Source organism: Diachasmimorpha longicaudata, chromosome 8, assembly GCF_034640455.1.
Source record: "Diachasmimorpha longicaudata isolate KC_UGA_2023 chromosome 8, iyDiaLong2, whole genome shotgun sequence".
NCBI classification, from domain to species: Eukaryota; Metazoa; Arthropoda; class Insecta; order Hymenoptera; family Braconidae; genus Diachasmimorpha; species Diachasmimorpha longicaudata.
In genome coordinates this window covers 5,694,516-5,716,266 of record NC_087232.1, presented here as the reverse complement: position 1 = coordinate 5,716,266, position 21,751 = coordinate 5,694,516, and the positions used below count along the sequence as shown (strand labels likewise).

At 37.2% G+C, this 21,751-nt stretch overlaps 3 protein-coding genes across 12 annotated transcripts in view; 2 read left to right on the top strand and 1 right to left on the bottom strand.

Annotated features, from left to right (window-relative positions):
- The window catches only part of LOC135165240 (acetylcholine receptor subunit alpha-like), a 77,741-nt gene that overhangs the window by 53,010 nt on the left and 2,980 nt on the right, over nt 1–21,751 (bottom strand). For 7 of the 9 annotated variants that reach the window (XR_010299456.1, XR_010299461.1, XR_010299455.1 and 4 more), the window contains exon 2: nt 19,606–19,671. The gene's annotated coding sequence lies outside the window, so the exon portion shown is untranslated. Of the gene's footprint in view, nt 1–5,970; nt 6,562–8,088; nt 8,108–19,605; nt 19,672–21,751 lie in introns of those variants that run through there. The other 2 variants (XR_010299459.1, XR_010299458.1) reach the window with 2 other exon arrangements.
- Nucleotides 11,278–15,740, top strand: LOC135165057 (dynein regulatory complex protein 9-like). Its single transcript, XM_064125986.1, has 6 exons — nt 11,278–11,511; nt 11,874–11,951; nt 12,037–12,277; nt 12,771–12,977; nt 13,457–13,588; nt 14,746–15,740. Exons 1-6 carry the CDS (start codon nt 11,315–11,317, stop codon nt 14,944–14,946), a joined length of 1,056 nt encoding a protein of 351 aa, XP_063982056.1. The 5' UTR covers nt 11,278–11,314; the 3' UTR covers nt 14,947–15,740.
- LOC135165242 (poly [ADP-ribose] polymerase tankyrase-2-like) lies at nt 17,001–21,594 on the top strand. 2 transcript variants are annotated; one of them, XM_064126341.1, is made up of 8 exons: nt 17,001–17,340; nt 18,059–18,158; nt 18,418–18,531; nt 18,853–19,050; nt 19,363–19,702; nt 19,871–20,143; nt 20,299–20,591; nt 20,803–21,594. In XM_064126341.1, the coding sequence occupies exons 2-8, from the start codon at nt 18,096–18,098 to the stop codon at nt 21,064–21,066; spliced, it is 1,545 nt and encodes a 514-aa protein (XP_063982411.1). In that variant the 5' UTR covers nt 17,001–17,340; nt 18,059–18,095; the 3' UTR covers nt 21,067–21,594. The 2 variants fall into 2 exon arrangements, with proteins under 2 accessions (XP_063982411.1, XP_063982410.1); XM_064126340.1 differs by having other exon boundaries at nt 18,373–18,531.

Below are 21,751 nucleotides of genomic sequence, written 5' to 3'. Positions count from 1 at the left end.
TTTCAAGCCCTCCAAGTGGTGGAATAAAAATGTCAGTCTGTTTTCACCGGAAATTTACCGCGCTTTCTGCGGCTCCACTCAAAAGCTCTTGAAATGAATAAAAGAAAAGTTGAAAACAAAGATGAAAATAAACGTTAAGCACTTACGTTTTCTTTTTCACGAACAGCAGACAAAAAAGTGTCGACTATCCAATTTTTTATTTCCCGAAAATTTTGGGAGATAAAAGGAACAACAACTGATTTCGAATATTTAACAAACAAAGTCTCTGATCAATAAAAAAGTTTTTTTTTATTTAAAAAAAATCGGCGAAATCTGTTGGAAGAAACAAAAAGAATTTTTGTAAATAACACACCGAGCTTTTAACAAAAAATAATTTCTTTTTTTTTCAGAAGTAAAAATACTAATTAATCAAAAATTCCTTCGAATTCGTTGAATATTTCATCGAAGTTTAATTGTTATTCAAATGTGTTGCGTTGTTCCTGTCGATCGGATAATTCATTGTAGGGGATGTCAATAGAATTCTATTGAATAACACATTTTGAATGAAATAATGCCTCGTTTGTAAACAAATATTTCATTATTTATACTCTCTGGGGAATGCGCTTATGAAATAAAGAATTAGAACGTTGAAACAATGAAATTAAGTTTCACTACAACAGACAGCCATCCAATATCATCTCTATCGTACACAAACTACGATATTTTTGAGTCCAATAGAAATTGAGGAAATACTGACAGTCATATCATATTAAAGCAGTACGATAATGCGAAATTTATTGACAGTTCGAATGATATTCAAATGCCTTTATCTATTTTTCCAAAAACTTTCAGTTTAACGCGAATATTAAGAGGGTGTTTTTCACATTTTTCCAATATCCACGATAATCGAGACTACGAAGATAAGATGCCTCATGAAAAAAACATTTAGAGTGTGTCCCTTGACTGGAAAAATGATATGAAGTTTTACAGCTTTTTTAAACCACAAATTGTCAAAATATTTTGGGGATTTTTTTGTTGGGGTGATTATCGACTTTTCCGGGCTGAAAGCCGTCAGACTAAATTTTTATATCCCCCAGTTATGGTACGAAAAATAATAGAAACTGTAATAACAGGGAGTTATGTCATGCTGATACACAAAGTAAAATTTAATAAATAAATAAAAGTCAATTCTTTAGCAAACGGTTCGGTTATTTCTACCGAATTTTCGTCCGCGTGTGGGAGGAAACATGAAAAGGGACTCAACAGCTGTATAAAAAATAGTTTTTAACCCGGTTATCAAGTTTTTAATGCTAAAAGTAGTGATGGGTAATTTTTATTACAGTGAGGTATAAAATGAAAAATAACGGGTATCAAACTATATCCACACAGTCGTATCATCCTGAGACGATGTGATAATGTAAAAGTTTTAGTTTAAGGTATGGACTGCAGATCAGGTCTGCAAGGGTCGAATTTACGAAAAACTCCCTCGTAATTTTTATTGTATATAATTTTCCCAAAAATTTGAAACTAAAAATATCCCACTAAAAACTGGAGATAAGTTCCGTAATTTTTAATTAATATTTCTCTCTGTGTAGTCATAAAAAATTACCGTCTCACCTCGAGCTTTCGAACCCTTTTTAACCGGCCGATTAATTAATATTCAAATTCTCGCGTTTTTTATCCGAATTCCTTTCAATCATCGACCCCTCGCGATGCTCCATCACACACGAGTGGAAACAACAATGAAAATAAATGTCCAACAATTGAGACCAATTTTTTCTTGCGCAATGGCAGAAGAAAACTGTCTCCTCGGGAACATCTTTCATATGAAATATGAAGTATTACTTTTTTGGTCAGGACAATGTGAGGGAGGGGGACAGCACAAGTCAGCTGGTAAAAACTACTGGAAAATAAAAAGAAACGAGAATAAGATGGGTCAACCGAGGGTCAGTGAAAAGTCCAGTGAGGGGTGAGTCTACGCGTTTTCTAACGTTCTCTTATCGACGTGGGAAACTCTCGGTGAAAGTTGGCCCGTCTTATTTCACCGCACGGATAAATGGGTTTTGTGTGATGAAGGGAGTAAAAAAAATGGAAGGGTAATAAGAAAAAGATGATGGTAACTGCAGCGAATCGGACGAATGCCGTTTAACCAGGAGTTGCCCAACTTTCAGCCGAAGCTAGCAAATTATTTCAAATAAAATGGGATTTTTTTTTCCTCACGAGAATAAAAATGAAAAGTTTTTCATCCGGTAATTTGGAAAACTCGATTATATTCGGATTCAGGGATTCCCCTGGATTACGATAGATCAAACTCGATGATTATTTCGATGGGAGATTTTTCTCCTCTATTTTTTAAACAAATAAAACAAGTACAAAATTTAGTTCACGATGTTTATGATGGGTCACATTTAAATTCAGCTCGTGGGACCATATTATTGATTAATCGAGCGTTACTTTCACAATAATTTTTTTTATTAAACATTTTTAAACCTAAAGGGTTTAATTTATATCCAGCCCATAAAACACAAAATTACCAGGCTTAGCACGTGGGTTACATGAATTAAAATTTTTTATTGATCATTAAACTAAAAATTCGCTGATAATTATAATGAATTTTTTGTCGAGGCTGTAAAAAAATATTTTACGATCATCAATCAACTTCCGAATATCAATATCATCCATAAAAAATATACCTAACACCCCGCTAGTTTCACCCCCTCCTCATCAAACATTTCCGTAAAATGTCTTTCCCCATTACCGATACCCAACGACCACCACAATTATCCCGAAGACTTCCCCACTTTTAACTGGACCCTCCCTAATTTTTATCGGCCCTTTCTCACCTCCAAATCACAAAACATTCCCATCATTCCTACCAAGACCCATATCTCCCCCTGCACCACCAACCCTCCCCTTTTTTCATTCCAAAGGTATTCTCCTTACCTTCATAAAAATGACCCCTGATTCATCATTAGGAGAAATCAGGATTTAAGAACCATTTAACCCACCCTCCCCCAAAACCCATCATCTCTCTCATCCCCTCATCCCCTCCTCCCCTCCTCCCCTCCTCCGCAATAATAAGTCATAAGAATCAACAAACACTAGGAGCCCCTAGTATCCCCCAACCAAAAACACAATTCTCCCCATAATTAACCCCTCCTGACGACCCATTAACCCCTCTACCCCCCCCCCCTCCACCCAACTCCTCACCACTTGACATTCCTCGTTGAAACCTCCTGGTCATAATTGTTCTGACGGGGACAGCGAAGCACAGTTGGATACAACTGTACCCCATTGTCTTCAGTTTCATTCCTGCAAACCGCACTGTATCCAACACATACATATATACATATATACATATACCCCACACGAATACATATTCCCCTAGATTTTCCTAACAGCTGCAGATGCTCAACAATTCCGGCAGAACGCGAATATACGCCACTGCTCGGTTGCCTTTCATCTATCCAGACCCACTTGTGCATTAACCGGGGGCAATACGAGGAAACCCCACCCCACCCCCCCTCTCCGCCACCCGTCATCGTAAGACCCCCAATCACCCCCTGCAGAGCCCCGACCACCCTCCCGTGGATACTGGGGGCAATGCGAGGAAAGGCCCCCCAACACCTCACCCTATCACCCCCTAACACCCCCTGGAGAGCCATCGCCACCCTCTCGTGGATACCGGGAGAATCGACCGTAGGTCTGAACACTCAGTTATCGTTTATGCACGCGATCACCCTCACCTGTGCTCCTGGTACAGGCGAGGGCCTTCGGGGTGGATTGGGTTGGGGGGCGGGAGGGGGCTGTAGTTGTGATTAGGGTGATCCATGTTGACAGGTGATATGCTGTCGGATCAGTCGCTGGGGCATTTCACTTGGGTCTGGGGAGTTTGGCAGGGACAGCTTCGAGAGAGAGGATTTGTTTGAATTTCGCGGGCTGTGTGGGGAGAGGGAGGAGAGAGGTGGATTGATGAAGTGGGGAGGGGATTTGGGAATTTACCAGAATTTTTTCGGTTTTGTGGTGATTTGCAGGGAAAACGAAGCGAAAGATCCGAATTCTGTCTCATTATTTCCCGAAATCCTGGAATTTCAATGTCAATGTGTTTCAAAATTTCGATGGAATTGACGGAATGAAAATTCCCCGGATTTCCCCGGAAAAATCAAACCGAAAATAATTCAGGCGATCTAATGACTATTTCCAAAATCGTAATTCCACCGGATATTCATAAAAATGTAAATGAACAAACTCTGACTAAGAACTCGCGGATTGTTAAGTTTGAAGATTTTGCCGGCGGTTGACTCAGGTTAAATTGAATTAAAAAACCGAAGAAGCGAGATCAACGGACACAATATGTAACGTAGAACACGTAAATTGATAAAGTTCAGTCAGTGGGGGGCACACAGAGCGCCTTCACCTTCGGTAAAAAGCGTCCGGAACTGAATACATGATGTGATGAAAAAAAAAAAAAAAAACAGGAAACATAAACTCGTACCATTTGGCTTTTATTAAACGCAATGAATCATTCAGATTCCTGTAAATGATAACTTGATCAAACGAAAGTTTCCTCAAACATGAAAAGAAAATGGTGGTAAAATAATATGGCGATGACATATCCCTTCACTTCTAATAAAAAAAGGAAAAAAATCCAGAGTCATGTTCTTGAAAGATAGTACATCGACTTTATACGAGTACTGTATATTTTATCGTTCGGATAACATTATAAAATATATATCGAACGGATATATTTTCTCATGAATTTAAATTGAAAACAAAATCGACGGTTAATATTTGAATTTGAAGCGGAAAACAACGAGTGAGAAGAGCGATATATTGCTAATTTTATTTCAATGTTTTTTGTTTACTGAGATTTAAAATCTCTCGTTTCCGGAACGGCGATTAAATGTCGATAGTGAAGGTACGGTTTAAAGCGACGGCAGTTGAAAGTTGGCGCGTCTCCGAGGTTAAGCTCTAGTACGTGACCTCGGGCATTTTTGTTTCGTGATTTACTTTCTTTCTGGGTAATGATAGTGGGCCAACCGGTCTCTGCGTCACAATTTTTTGAATTACGAGGCGAAATAATATATCGCGACACTGCTCAGGTGCGAAAGGACGATGGAATGAAGACTGGATCAATCTTGATTGGCAATTGATCAAGATGGATCCAGCCTGATTCTCAAGGTTGACCCAAGTTTGGATGAAGGTCGAAGACTCACTCAGTGTCCAGCCTGGAATTTCCAGCCTCGATCAACCCCTCGAATCACCCGATAATTAATCATCATTGATCACTCCTTGAAGGATTTAAGTTGAATATAATTAGGTACATTGAGGTACGTTATTTACGAACCTAATAATCATGTGGGCTGAATGGAAGATTTACTTTTGAGTTCGAATCAGTCGGATTTAACAATGAAATGAAGATTCATTCCACCCTGGGCCCTCCACCGAATCCCAGGAGTCAAAAACTACTTTCCCACACTCGTAAAATGTACTATTCTCCTGCGACTCGCGTAAAGGACGAACGACCCACGCACCCCCGTGAATAATTAGTTGTTTACGCACGAAGTGAGCACTAACATTCAACAACAAAACTAGAGAAATAAAATATTTCATGGGGAAAAAATACCCGGGGGTTGACACAAACTGAAAGTCAAAACCTCTTCTTTTATTCCTCCATTAATTGAAAAATTGAATTCTCTAATGAGCAATTAAAAACAACTGACTACAAAACGTAGGAAAAAATCTTCCCTTGACGAGTGGCAAATTTCCGCCATAATTAACCCCCCCAAAACATCATACCCTTCAGGTCCTAGTGCCTTCTAATTACCCCTCTCCCCCCATCGAAATTCTTTCTCTAAATTATCCCCCAGTGAAGTCTCGCGACAGAGCTCTCAAACCCCACAACCCCTTTCAAAATAAAGTCCCAACTTATGAATAAATAAAAAAAACTGTCTTTCGCGTTGCAAAGAAACTAAATTCATAATTACTCACCCAGTGACAGCCGACGTAATGAGTAACGACGCTTGACAAGTGCCACTCGTCGAATCCGAGTGCTTCCGTGTGTGTGTGGGGGGAGGGGGTGAGAGGGTTACGGCGATTATAACCTTAAATCCAAAAAGTCTGGAGAAGCTCCAGAGGCGTGTCCATGGGAGGAATGACAGTCATGTGTCACCTTTGACGAAACTCACCCCCAAAAAATCATCGAGAAGTGCAACTTTTTCGGGGAAAAATTCAACTTTTTAGGGAGGAAAATAATATTTTTTTCCCAGCCCCTCGGACAGATGAGGGTGACCCGGTAACCCCGTAACGCGTAAACACAATGTTTTTTTTTTTACTCTTATTTATTTATCACTAGAACTGAACTGAATGTCAACAGAACTCTCGTCGTTGCTTTCTCGCGATTTTGTTTTTTTCGCAAGGGGGCTGCACTGAACTCCTGAGGGTGACACGAATGGATCGCCCCAGTGACGAGAAACGAATGTTGAATAACGGAGTTGCGACTCACGACTTGCGAGAGGGCAGAATCTTTGCACCAACGCCACCGCCCTCACGCTACACTCCTACACAGGGATGATGGTTTAGGGGGGGGTTGGCAAAGCGCCGGTGCGAAATTTCAGTCACGTGCCGGAATAACGCGCAAACTCAAGGCACCTCGTGCTGGATTTTTTTCGAAGGGCTGAGGGGGATGTGGATATGATAACAATGGAATGCTTTGTTTTGCATGATTTGTGTTTTTTTTTAACATTTTGAGCCCCTCGTCGAGGGTAAAAAAAACGCCGTTTTGCAAGTCGCATTTTTTTGTATTTCAATTTGATTTTTTTCTGCAATAAAAAATCAGGGGAAATTAAATTAGATGATTTCGAATCTGAGAAAACATTGACAAGTGAAAGAGCTTGGAAAATATGAAAATTGATCTATTTTCAATGTTTTTAAGAAGAAAAAATTGGGAAAGACTTGAAAATTGTCCAAGAACTAAAAATTTTTTAAGAGTCTTTGAAAATTGCGGTTTTTTGTCGATTTCGTATCATTTGTTTTGAATAAAAGATCGATCGAATCGATCCTGGAATTTATGTTTTAAAATTCTGTTCAATTAATTTTTTTTTGTATTTCAATTTTACTTTTCACAAGAAAATGACAAAATCGGCATTTTTCACATGAAAAAACTGTCGAGAATTTGGAAAAATCGTTGCATGAGCATTTTCCCAACAAAACTCAGTGATAAATGCCAAAAATAAGAATGCACCCACCCAATTGCATAATTAATCCCCTCAGAGAACTGAGAACACCTCCAAGAATATCCCGCAATAAACCACCCGACAAAGACCCCTCCGTCACCTTCAGATTTCTCAAGCTTTCTTAATGATACACCTCCAACAATTTGTTTTCATAATATCTCAAGACCCACTGGAGCGTGAAAAAAAATCATCTCGGAGGGATTGGAAAATGTTCTTGTGCCTCTACAATGCACCCTATATTCTCCTGCCTTTCTTTCAACAATTTCAATCGCCCTCTTCGCCAACAGCCGGCCCTCACCACCCTCCTCAATTCCATTTAACTACGCTCAAGACACCCGTGACAATACATATTTCTCTTCTCAGACAGAAAGAGAATGACGTAGAAACAGTTGATATCGGAGCTTAAAATGAAATTGGTCGATTGTAATCTATTGAAAAATTCTTGTCATCCTTTTCATTTCTAACCGGCTATGACAAAACGAAATAGGGAGCAGTCAGCCGAATATTTAGTTGTAATCCGCACACAAAGAAACATTTTAAATGACATCTGGGAAAATTATGAGAAATTTAGCCTTTTTTTAATTCTCCCAAATTTTCTTTCTGAATTTTCCCATGATTTTCACCACACAATGATCGAATAACTTTCATGAAAACTCCCTCACAAAATCCCGCCCTTAAAAATTAGGTTCTTTCTCTTAAAAAATAAATTTTATCACATCATGTTTGATAGGATAAAAAGGAAAATTACCCATTAAGACCGGCAGTATCTTATGATCCACCCCCCCCCCAAATAATAACTGTTGTCTAATTCTACAATTACCCCCACTTCCCCAGAGAAAAAAAATCTAAATTAGAAGATTTATTTGGCACATACAGTAGTTGTCGCTATATATGTAGACGTGTGCCGGAGGAATCGTAGGCTAGCAATTTATCGACGAGTGGAACCGATAAACGATAGTCGGCACATGACTGAAATTCACAATTTCCCCCAGTCCCACCCACGTCTACGGTATTTCCTATGGAGCGTCCTAACACACGAATGAGAGGGGAAAAAAAAAATAAAACGAAGAGACTGAGGCCGAAGGCGAAGCTGGGGGCTGTGAATTGGGTGAAACCTGATGGTGAACAAGTTTTCAGCCCTCGAGGAATGGGAGGGATGGCAATACTACTTCATTGGATCAAAATTGTCCCATGTCACACTGGTCACGGGTTGAATATTGCACATGTGTATAAAAAAAGAAGGAACTAGTGAGGGCGATGGTACGTGTTGTTGAGAGAAGAAAAAGAGGGAAAGGATCCACATGGCGGCCATCATCCAATATAGGGATGTTTTTTTTTCGTTAGTGGATTATTCATGTTAACTTATTTTTGAACTGGGAATGAAAATTTACTTTTTATGGCGGTCAAGGGATAGTTGCAGTTGTAGTTGCACAATGAGAAAAAATATTTTACTTCTCTTCACTTATTATGTATTTGTTAATTACGTTATATTATATATTTTAGTCTCATTTTTTTAGTGCATAGAATTTATAATTCTACCTAAAACTCGTTCATGTCAAGAGAAACCGAGAATTTTTAGATTTATTTGAAATTTTCCAAAATTAACAGAATTCTCTTTATGTCCCTAGAAATATCGGGCAACTTCTGAGAATTTTCAAAAGATTCTAGAAATTAAATAATGAAAATGAAGGCCACAAAGGCCAGCAATAAATATGTCTCCTTACACTATTGATTGCCACCCCTCAGTATTAATTCAACGGATAAAAGATAAAGTATTGGGAGAAAAATATTGATGTCCATCGGTCCATAGAACAAGAGGGGCTATGCGAGTCAGGAATGAGATCATATGAGTTCAGTGGAAATTGCTTTCCATGAATGAAATCTAATTAAGTAAGCAACTCATCAAATTTGAATCCCTAAAGAAAGAAAAAATGCTTCTTGCACTTCTCGACGTCGATTCTCCCAAATATCTCAAAAAATAATTAAGTTACCTCGACGAATATCTGCGAAGATACGAGTTTATCCTCCCAATAATGTCCTTATCATTTTTCCTTGAACTTTATCATTGATTCACCAATGTGTCTCACGTTTTCACAATTTTTTTAAACAAAATATTCCATAAAAAACGAAGCATTTTGCACTAAAAATGCCCCTTTCCACTCAGCAAAACTGTGAAGCAGAATTTTGAAAGTATCTATCTGAAATGCAAATTTTCCTCGTTACCCTATGATACCATTTTCACTGCATCCATATTTATTATCTTTGAAATAATGACGTTGTTGGTATATGATGATGATTTTTTAATAGCTCTTTGACCTGTCCTTGAATAATGAATAAATTCGTGTTATCCATTTTGCACTGAATACATACGAAAATAGAAATAGACTCGATTTTGTTAAACGCAATTTCTATTCATTTTGTCTCTTGTTTAACGAAATAAACAATTACTTCCGCGATTGGAATGTTCCCGGACTATTGTTACGTAATGTACTATTACCCTGTGTAGCATTGTAAAAAATTATTGAATAAAGAAATATCAAATCTTCGGGAAACCAGAAATCACTTCAAAATATGACACCCCAAATATCACTTGAAAAAAAAAACATGAAAATGATTCAATGTAACCTGACGACAGTTATAAATAAATTATTTATTTATTATGGATATCTATCCGGAATTGTCCTGGTTCCTTTCCAATTTAATCCAAAATCCTGACCAACGATTCCCCCTGACGTCACTAGATTCGAAAATCTATAAAATTTTCCGTTTTCCATGGGAATCCGGTGATTCCAGAGGTCGCAAACATTTTAACGCGATATTATCACATGTGATGGTTTAATTGTTGTGATATTATCGAGTGTAATATTATCTCGTGGACCCGAAAAAGGTCCCAACGGTCCCAGATACGACATACAGGCATTCGAAGGGATGAATTCATGATATACATATGCCGATTGCTCCAGGCACGTATGTCCAACAATACAGATTCAATTAAATTCTGTACCTCATCCCCTCGTTCGGCCATCTTGCGGCTGGACCGAAACTTTTCCAATCAAAGTGGAAAAACGTTACGTTCAACCCCCTCTTTTTATCCCCAGTATTTCTGTTTGGGATTCTTGATTAGCTTTAATCAGATCCTGCGATCGAATTCTGCCTTTTTCGATATTTTTTATGACGAGGAACCGGATAATTCGAGGGAAATCGAGCCAGTGAAAAGTGATTTATAGATTTGCGTCATTTTTTGAGCTTCAAAAATGGGTCAATCAACTGACTATTTTTTTATCCTACGAATAGATAGATTCAATAAAGCCTCCCTCAATAATCAACCCTGCGATTCTCTCAGGGAAAAAGACCGAATGATGTCCAGGAGAAACTGGGGGATGAAAAATTGACGGAAATTGTAATAATTGAGAAGGAGCATTGGAGCCAGCAGATCTCGTTGTGTTATCGATCTTCGTTGAACGAAGCTGGCAGAAGGTACCAAAGGGAAATATCACTATCTGTCCGTCGATCGTTATGATCACAAGAATCAATCTGACATTTTTCCGAGAAACACAAAGAGAAGACTTACAATTTTCCGTCTCACAAAATGTGAAAAATCTGGGGGATTCCCACTGACGTGTCCATGTTGTTGGGTTATGATGGAAGAGTTCACTCAATCACATACCCTCCACTCTATTTAATCCCCACTTACATCCATATTTCCCACTCTGACTAAGATCCAAGTGAAACATCTGCTTCACCTGCGATAATAAACATTGATAAACGTTTTCGAAAAATTAGAGCTTCCGGGATTCATTTGGTCAATTATTAAATAAATTAACTGGAACGACTGCCCTCATTATTTCCATCTCCCATCGAATGACAATGGATTTTCAATTGATCTCCAATCAGCGCCGGATTTGGGCGGATAATTCTGACATAAATTCCTGGGAATTTCAATGTCACTAGGCAACAATTGATCAAACGCTGGCAGACCCTTCATCACTATCACCACCTCCCCCACCAAGACAGAGTAGCTAAGAATGTTGTTAGAGGGTGAAAGTGTTGACGAAGTTATGTTAGTTGATTGAAGGGTAAAAAATTAAATAAATTCAACAATGGAGAAGTCCAATTACCACTCGGCCAACTGGCAGAACAACCAGTGTACCATAATCAAAAGTTTGGGTAATGGTAGACTGTGTGTTCCAACACGTAAGTCGTTTTTGTCGGCACTGGAGGCTTGTGTTGATGCACTGACAATTTATCACTACACACTGAACAATTGGAATTGTACTGGAAATGGTAATGAAGCCAGGTAATTAATTATTTCTGTAATTAAGGTAGGAAAATGATTTCAGACTTGCAGGGTAGAATACTGAAAACTATTCTCATGCAGAGGAATATTCGTGGAATTTTTATAACTTGTTGGTACGAGTTAACGAACAAATGCTGAACCTCGACAACTGTCATTTGAAAATTACAAAATAATTGACGAATTTCTAGAATTATCTTTAAAAAATTGAACATGGGATGGGAAACTTGAGGAAATAATTCATCTCGTGTCTCATGAAAAATCAGAAACAACTAAATCAGTTGGAGTAGTAATTATGATATTGTGACGAATAGTTACCAGTACTCAACAACTATACATCACATGAACTATCTTATCATATTCAGAAACGCTCCGGATGAGACAAAAGAAACGGAAAAAAACCCAGATCATAGTGAGATGCTTTGCAAGTTGGAGTGCGACAGGTGAGCAATTAAATCTTGTCTAGTCTAGATAATTAATTCCCCGTGAAACGTAGCATTCCATCCAAAAAAATCGCAATTTGCTCAGTTCGTACGTTCGGCAACTATTAAATGACGTAAAAAATGAAATGCAAGAGAAGGGGACTTACACTGCCTTGATCAGTCTAATCAATCGAACAGCCGAAAAAGAAGTGGAAGAGAACAACATCATCCTGAACGACATTGCAGCACAAAAAACTGTCGAAGACCTGAAGAAAGAGCTCCTTCAAGAAACGATGGAGAACGAACAAGAGATATCGGGCCTCTGCAAACAACTCAACAAACTAAAGGTTAAAAAAATTTTCCGTAATTTTCATCTAAAATTGCCGTGAACAATTGCAATATCGGCAGGTAAATTGGCTCAGCCACTTTTGTTATCGGTAAACAAACTCAACTAATTGCTGAATATTTCTCTCCGGGTGAATTCAATTTTTTAAATTTTGATTTTACAATTTCGTTTCTAATTAGAAGATCATTAAAATTTTATGTATCATTTCCTTCCGTCAAATGAGTTCAGTAGCGCGACCAGCGGAGTGTTAACTGTTAGATTCGTCAAAGAATTTCTGGAATTCAATTGGTCTCTGACAAGGAAATCTCGAAATAAATCAGGACTATATAACGTATGTCCTTGTGGACTCTATCTAAAAATCGAAATTTGGAAACTAAAATTTCGGCAATTATAGAGCTTCCATCCGAAAGCGAAAATTAAAGCCTTCTGATTGTTGGAATCCCCGACAGATGAATTTTTCCCTGTCAATTTTTCATTTTCTATAAACCATTCAGGAAGAAAAACAGGAAATCGAATTGAAAATAGACCGTGAAACGGGATACACGAGTGCCTGGGAAACAGCCCAATGTGAGGAGAATATGAAGCGCTGTAACATCACCCTGGAGTACCTAAGAACATCGCTAGAGGATATCTTAATCCTCAAGAAAAACGAGTGTAGAGTTGCCCGTGAAATTGATGCATTTCTCAAGCAAAACATCGCTGTGAGTCTTGCAGCTGACTAATGATCGATAAATGACCCCCAAATGTCCATTTAATGAATACAAAATGGGATTTTTCTCAGACGGAATAAAAACATTTGCTGAATTTTAACAAATCGTTGCCGATAGCATGACCCAGCGACTAATTGTTTAATTTTTCCAACTATTTGTTCAAGTTTACCACGTCATTATTTCATTTTGATTAATAGTTGACGCATGCGAGGAGAACAAAATTCGTTGAAATTCGCCAACAATTCATTAACGATTCACAGACAAATTTTTATTCTCGAAGAGAAGAACAATTTTAGAACAAAAACATTTTATGCACCTGAAAGTCCATATCTTTTTGACAGAATTAATTTTGTTCCCTAAATGTAAATATGAAACTCAGTCAGATTCCCAGGACTATATCGTTATCCTATCACCTATGCCAATCTCATCCATAACGAGCCATCAAATTTATTTCTCTCATCTCCAACAAGTTCAACGTGAAAGCCTCGGACAACTGGGATAACAGGTACCACCGAGAAATGCAAATGTACACTGACAGAAATAATCAACTGCGAGAAACCATCGAGAGTAGACGCTCCACTCTTCAGGAACTTGAAACCAAGGTGGGTAGATATTGGTGATTGTGTTTTTGACGTTAACAAAACCACTCGGCCATTTTCCACCTCGAGGAACCGAGTAAACTAGGAAGGACCTTCCTCTCTCCTGTCACTGGTATATCCTCCACACACTGAAAATCGATTACAGATACCAGAGGCATTCGAATGCCACGTTGGTATTCTAATCCATACGTTGAATTTTATTGGCTCTGGATTTATAAGGTAATGAGAAATGGAAAAATTGAAGAAATCCCTCCAGACGAATACTGATGAGTTAAAATTATTTCAAATCATATTTTCCACTAAATTTACTGTCAAACTCTGGAAAAAGTTTCATTGAATTCAGTTTTTATGTCGTCCTTTTAAAGCCGAGTGAAATTAACCTCAGGATGTGGAGAATAACGAGGGGTATTTAAGGTGAAGTGGGGGAGAATTCCAAAAAGTCAAAAAACTCACGTCTTTCTGTTAATAAATTTCTTGAACATTTTCAAAGGACTGTAACAGTAAAAATCATTTCTGATGTTCTCACTTATGCATAAGGTTTAATGACGTGGTGGTAATTTCAGCATCTCTCTTGTATTGCCGACGTGTCGATAATGTAGAGAAGATGATACAATTACCTATCCTATTCAACCTCATGCATAGTTAATCACTTTAAAAATATAATATAATTGTTAAAATTTTTTGATATACCAAAGAACGTATTTACCAAAAAAATCTATATTTTGATTTATTATTGTCCAGCTTGAAGGCACTATAAATACCTTCGTTTATTATTCAAAATGAAGCAATAATATCCTCACATATCATCTTCTAATAATTTTTGAAGCTGGAAAATCTCTGAAATAGATGGAAAATTACATTTTCCGTAACTCACTGCCTTTCCATTTCCTCTTAATCCCTCGAAAATGAATTCTCAATTATTTATTTCTTTCCTAAATTGGCTCGCGGTTTTCCATAAGATGAAATATCCTCTTCAGCAGAATGCGGTGAGGAATTAGTGGGTAATCAAACCGCTTCCACTGAGTGATCATGAAACACCGTGTTCTGTATTTTATTTTTGTATCTTTTTGTTGTTATATTTTTTGACAGTTCTCATGTAATTGAATTTTCCTCTCTGAAACTCCTATAATAGTCTCCATTCAATCCTCCTTTTTTCTCAGTTTCGTGAGAGACAGGAGTTTATTGACCGGTATCTCGCCGAGAAGGAGGCTGCGAGGGTTCTGAGGGAATTGGAGGAGCATAAAAAACAGTCAGCGATTTGGATACAAGCTTGGTGGAGAGGAGTCATGGTGAGGCGAAAACTCGGACCCTATCGACCGGATGAGAAGAAAAAAAAGAAGACAGTCAAAGGAAAAAAATAGCCCGGATGATTGAAATGATGTCAACTTTAGTAGCCTGATGCAAAAAAAAATTCGCCGAATGTCCACGTGGAGATAAATATTGAAAAAAAATTACCAAAGTCATCGCTGGCCCATTACAGAAGTGACTGGGAACGATTTAGTAGCGAAGCGGTGAAACGAGATGAGTTGACTTATCTCTGACTCAAGTTTTTCAGCGATATCTCTGAATCTAAGGGAGATAGCGGAATTTTTGTCATGACATTTGTTGTAGCTCTCAGTTTGCCCCACAAAAAAGGTCCAATGAAAATTTTGCTGTCTCCCCTAGATTTCGAGATATTCCATAGTCAATACTTCAACAATAAAATCACGAGAACAAGAGGGCTCTAACGAGGATAATTGGCGAGATCGTATTGACAATTGATTATATGTGACTCAAAATAAATTTTATAGTTTCCTTATTTGCAAATATGATAAAATCTGAAACCGCAATCATAGCATCAACCAATCCATTCCCTCCCTCATCAAATTCTCAAAAATTCTCCAAAATTTTGACGTATTCCTGAGGACGTAAATGCCCCCAGTAAAACGCCTCGAGATTACGACATAAGAAATGGTTAACACGACGTTGGCATTCTCTAGATACGAAGGCCCTCGCGCAATTCCATATACTCCAACACCATTTTCCCGTAGAACGTGAGTATATTGCAGGGAAAACTGGAGGATGAAAAAATATAAAATAAGGAAGTAGGTCAGAAATACGATTTTCACCGGGGAAATGCCGACGAGACCACTCACAAGTTTTATGCGAAAATGAAACTCACTCAGAACTTCATGATAAAAAAAAATACGTCTCTGTTTTATAAATTTCCACATCGAGTACAATTGCTGGCAATTTTGAATACGAAATTAAGACTCTAAAATTAATTTTAGAGTCTTAACTTTAAGTCAAAAATTTCTGATTCTTGGGAGTAAAAAGAAGAGTCAAACAAAACTAAGGAGTTCAGTCAGGGTCGAAGGTTGTAATGAGGGCCCTAAAGGCTCGCAAACATGCGATTAAGGGTTACATAGGTCCCAATGAGGCCCATGGAAGGCATCTGAAGCTGTCTCTACATTATTAAAATCACTATCTTGTGACGAAACTTTAGAATTCAAAATAAAATTTTTTCTTAATGAATTGAACACTGAGACGTTTGAAAAATTACCAATTGACCCCTAATTTCCACGTGATTTAAATAACAATTAGGGTCTGGTTAGAGTTTATGTATCATAAATTTCCGTCACTTTGCTGAGACGAAAAATCCATTATGTGATGTCGAGAAGATTCTGGAGCACTTGCCCTCTATCCGCCTTTCACCCACCGGAATAACATCCGCTCAATAAATATTCAATGCGATCACCAGGAAAATTGCATCCGCTCGGTAATTAAAAATTAATGGAAATTGATCCAATTGAACTCGATAAACTTTAATTTTCCTTTCGTACACATTTCACGGAGAGGAAGAAATGAATGATAATTAAACAATTCTGGGTTGATGTTATTGTTGATGGTGGTATTCAGCCGAGCGGGATTTTAATTAGTTATGGGGGCTTATTGATTAATTTCCATGGCGAACAATTTGCCTTGAATAGAAAGCACATCAAGTAATTATTTTGTTAGAGTTATGTTCACGCAACCGCTTTCAACACTAATAATTTCAAAACATTTATATATTTATGATTTTATATTGTTTTGTTCTATTTTTTAATCCCATTCGTCATTTTTATGATTAATCAAAATTATCTAAGACAATGAAAACTTTTAATGAAGACCTTTAAAACACAAATTGAATTTTTCGAAAACTATTAAATTTAATCTAAGAAAAAGAATCTGATAGTTTTTTTCAGAGTTGAATATGACTCTTGCGACTCTGAATTAATTGAAAATATTTCAATTGAATCTTTTGATCTTCTTCTTTTGATTGGCTTTCTTCTAATGAAAACCCCAAGCCCTAAAAAATTTGAAAAGTCCCGCCTGACGTCCGATTCGTCAATCTGCAACCCAGCCTGACCCGACCTACTCTAGTTCTCGGTTACTCCACTCGCGTCGCCACCACCGCACTCCGTGATCACGCTCTCAAGTGCCTAAACCCCAGTAACCCCGTGACATAAATTTCACAGCCTAAGAAAATCTCAACAGCCCCTAATTTTACAAAAAAAAAATATTTAAAAATCCAAAACCACGTGAATCGTGGAATCATCGAGGGAACGAACGTGTGTTAATGGCGCGAAGTGTCCGCCATTTTGCAAACCCTCTCTACCTTCCTAAATGCCGAGGCACAAGTACCCAAGTAATTCTCTATCGACGTTTCAATAATCATCGGTGAAAAGGCTCGAACAATGATTAACTGACAATTTGCAACGAATGATGTTGTTGACGTGAGTAAAAATTGATTTTCAAGCGTTGAAATAGTGTTTAAACAGCGTCAATAGGGCTGATTATGCTGAGCCTATGGCAAGGTACTTCCGTTCAATGAACAGGAACAGGAAGTTCATGTCCAACAGCTCAGATGGCTAAATAAAAACATCCTGTGCAATTGAATTTTTCGAAATAATGAGATTTGTTCTTTGAATATTGTTGACAATGGGGGAGAATTATGCGATTGGGAGAGGGCAGTTGGAGTAATCCAAAAAGTGGGGATTATTTTTGGGGTTGGGTTAAGTCTAGCCAGTGCTGGACCTTTATTTTTCTTGGAAATTTGAGATAAAAATGAAAATTGACTGATTTTTTAAAGATAGATCTTGATTTTTTGGTATTAAGGTTTTCAAAATTTTTTTGATGACCGAATGATTGATTTTTAGAAATTACTTAAAATTAAAAGTCACTGAAGGATATAATTATATCAAATTCTCATCAATTTGATTGATTTTTGGTTGTCATTCGTCTTTATAAATGTTCATCTACAAGAGCTTTTGTTGTTCAAATCTAATTAATGTTCATGGAATTGATTGAACATGATGAGCTTAACTTTGAGATCCGAGTGAGTCTAACTGATGAGTAATTTTTTTTTCTGGACAATCCGAAAAGAAAATTAAAATTCTGATTTTTTTAAATTAGCAGGCAAATTTTTTCTAACCCTCTCTTGAACTTTTTCAGGTATGTTTACTGGAAAAATTGATTTATTTGAACGAAAATGCAGACCGAGATGCTTGGTGCGAATGATATCGAGGGTTTGACCGCAGATAATTTAATTCCTGTTAGTAAAATAATTTTTTCCATTTCATTTCTGGAGTGAAAAAGTTCCTGTGATGAAATCAAAGGGCAATTCCATTCGGAAGATGAACAATGACAATTATTTCCTCACAGGAACTGTTTCACTTAATTACCTATCATCTCTCAATTTTCGAACCTGGAGATGTGATATTAGCACACGAGATAGTACTAACATTAGTGAGATACGTTTGACATAGGTGGAATTCCTATTTCGTGATGATTCACAACGATCGCGTTCACAGGATGCCCTGTCCATTGTTGAATTAGGAAAACAACTGTTGCTGAGTGCTAAACATGGAGAGACTGAAACTGTCAGGGATCTCATGTGCCGAGGGGCACCTTTTACAACCGATTGGGTAAATAAGTACTTCTTAATTCAAATAAAAATTCGTTTAAAAAAAGCAAGTAAACAATTACATTTTTTACTAGATGGGAATAGTTATTGGTGATCATAAACTAGTATTTTTCTGGAAAATCCATTCTCTTTTTCTACTCCTCGTTTCACTAATCTCTTTCGTATTTTTTTATAGGACTATTATCGGTTGAAAAAATATTTCGTCTTGTTAAACCCCATCAAACAATTCTATTTGCGAACCCCCTCAAGATTCTAATTCATTTGCAATTAGATTTTAATCAAAATTCACGCTTTGAATGAAGAGAATAATTTTTTTCTTTAGTTGGGAACTAGCGCACTGCACTTAGCAGCTCAAAGCAATCACGTGGAGACAGCAGAAGTGCTCCTGCGTGCTGGAATATCAAGGGATGCTAGGACAAAGGTCGACAGGACACCCCTACATATGGCTGCCTATGAAGGACACAACGAAATGGCAGTTTTGTTGCTAAATTATGGGGCTGATGTGGACAGCAGGGACATGGTAATATTTCAGTTCTTATCTCTTTAGTGATGTCTATTGAACGATAAAGAAAAACTCGCAGATGCAATTGTTTACTTGTTTTTCGTTTGAATTCGGTCACTCAGTGCCGAGTAAAATATTTTCAAGTTATTTACTTCATTGCAGGATTGTCTGTCTAATTGAAAAACTAACTTATCAATTCAGACTCTAATTTTTTAGCCCGTCAATCAAAAAGTTTAAATGCTGGGTAAAAATTTAAAAAATGGAAATGACGTTTTCTTAACGAATTGGTGACGTTATGAAGTTGTGTAAAAAGTTATGAACTATTTTCAGTTGAGAATGACCCCTCTGCACTGGGCAGTGGAGAGAGAACACGAGGAGGTGATGCACATCCTCCTCGATCACGGTGCTGATGCAAATGCCATAAGTAAATTCGACAAGACACCCATTAGTTTGGCTCTAGAGCACGACCGACTGGATCTAGTCGATATTTTGCAACAGGAGCGCGAGGTGCTGAGTTTGCGAGAGGAAAAACAGAGACAAGCTAATACAGCTGAGATTGAAGAGGCTACTCACAGTCTGATGCAGATGCAGGAAGCTGAGAGAAAGCAGGAGCAGCAGCAGTTTGAGTTGGAGCAGCAACTGCAACAAAAAAGAAAAATCCAACATCAAGGTTAATAATTCAATTGGTTTAATCTAAACTATTCTGCAATTATTCTTTATGGATTCACCAGTCATGTGGTTTAATTATGAAAAATGTATTTTTTCGTATTGTAATGTTTTTTTCAATTTTTGTTGGAGGATTACTTGGAAAAATTTATGTTTTGTATTTTTTTTTCAGCCCAACCAGTAAAAAAGCAAAAAGTCCTCTTCCAACCGATTCACCTATCACCGTCGAGTGAAGACGAACGAGAGAAAGAAGCAGAGTTGACGGCTAGAATAAGTAGCATTGAAAATAGTACATTTAAGAAGCGTAAAGAGATGGGAGGACTGAGTGGTCTTGAACAGCCACTTCGGTTGCTCGAGGCCCACGGAATTACAATGATCCCCGTTGACAACGATGCTAGTATAGTTGAGAATGCCATGGAAAGTGGGAGAACTGTTGTTTTAACAGGTAAGAAATTCTCATTCGTCGACGACGATTTAAAAAAAAATGCAATCAGGAGAAAGGATATCATAGTAGAAAAATGGCCACAGGACTTTGATAGTCTTGGAATTTAATTAAAAAATTTCATTGGTCAATCACTATTCAATTTTCCCCCTCGCTAGAAGCCGGCAAATTGGCCTTGAACCTGACGAGAAATCCATCAATGTCTGCCAAGAAACTTCAGGAGGTACAGATCGGTGGTACCACGTACAAAGCACGAAGGAAAGTCATCGCGATAAGAGCAGATCAGATTCTCAACAAGAATCAACCCCCCCTCACTCCGAAAGGACCCAATATTCTCAAGAGAAATACAGTTGAGAAACAAGGAAAAATATTTTTAACTCCAGTCTCAAATAATTCCAACAATTTATCCAACATAACGACTCATAAATCAACAATTGCACCTAAAATTCAGGTAAGAATATTTTAAATCATAAATAACTAAATTTTTGAATAGAAAACGATTTACTGAGTTAATTTTAATAATGAAAACTGCCTAAAAAATTATCAATGAAAATGAATTATCGGAATAACACACTTGTTCTCAGTTAAATATTTCTAACGTTTATCAGTGAAAAATTCATTATTTAGATTTAAATGGAAAGAAAAAAAATTATTTATTTCAGAATAAAAATGAGGAAAGTTCTGCAAACGAACAGAACCCAATTCTTCTAAAATTGGATGATGATATTGAGGAAATAGAAGAGGAATCGTTAACAACAGATTCCACTGAAGACCAAGTTATGGACATTGCCCTATTGAATAAACAATTGATAGAGGCTCGAAGATTAGCAGCTGAATATCGAAAACAGTTGCAGAAGAAGGAGGAGGAGGCGGAGATATACAAGCAACAGTTGAAGAATATCACGGCACAAACTACAGCAAAATGAATCTCTTTTCAAACTATTTTATAAATCATTTTCACTGATTTACCTCTTCTGATTTTTTACTTGATTCATGAGAATTTCGTGTACATAAAGAGTCTCTTTTTCTATAAATAACTGTACAGAGTGCCAATACCGTTGGTTAATGGTGAAAAACATTTTTGATACTGAATAAATGATTATTAATTAATTCATCATGATTGATTACTCTTGTTCGCCGAGACTTTTTAGTTTTGACAAATTGATTTGTGAGTTTTCGTGGTATTCAAGTGACGTATTTGACTTTCAGGTGATTAATTTTCCACTCGTGTGTATAAAAGTTGAGAATAGGTCTTTTGAATGCAATATTGAGGTTTTTGGTTTTTTGTAATCCGCGATTACAATTTTACGTGTAAATGGTAATGAGTTCGAGTAGATTATTTTTATATGAAAATTGGAAAAGACAAAAAATATTGGAATGTGACTTGTTTTTTTAGAAAATTGTGAAAGTCATTGGTCAAATTGATATTTGAATAAACTTATTTGTATGCAAAAGATTATTATGGAATTAATTCATTTTGTGTCTGTGCCATAATAGTGTGGTGAAGCAGTATATTCCGATACGAGCGCTGGAAAATAATTTTTTCGTCGTGCGAGTGACTGAAAAGTTAATTTTTCGCACAGCGTGATGAAGCAATATTTTTCATAATAA

What these genes read in the sequence shown, in the direction of transcription:
- LOC135165057 (XM_064125986.1), top strand. Translation starts at nt 11,315, where the DNA reads ATGGAGAAGTCCAATTACCACTCGGCCAACTGGCAGAACAACCAGTGT. An exon ending in TGCAAGTTGGAGTGCGACAG is followed by an intron (nt 11,952 to 12,036) that starts GTGAGCAATTAA and finishes CAATTTGCTCAG; the next exon opens with TTCGTACGTTCGGCAACTAT. An exon ending in AACAACTCAACAAACTAAAG is followed by an intron (nt 12,278 to 12,770) that starts GTTAAAAAAATT and finishes TAAACCATTCAG; the next exon opens with GAAGAAAAACAGGAAATCGA.
- LOC135165242 (XM_064126340.1), top strand. Translation starts at nt 18,096, where the DNA reads ATGCAGACCGAGATGCTTGGTGCGAATGATATCGAGGGTTTGACCGCA. An exon ending in ATGTGGACAGCAGGGACATG is followed by an intron (nt 19,051 to 19,362) that starts GTAATATTTCAG and finishes AACTATTTTCAG; the next exon opens with TTGAGAATGACCCCTCTGCA. An exon ending in GAGAACTGTTGTTTTAACAG is followed by an intron (nt 20,144 to 20,298) that starts GTAAGAAATTCT and finishes CCCCCTCGCTAG; the next exon opens with AAGCCGGCAAATTGGCCTTG.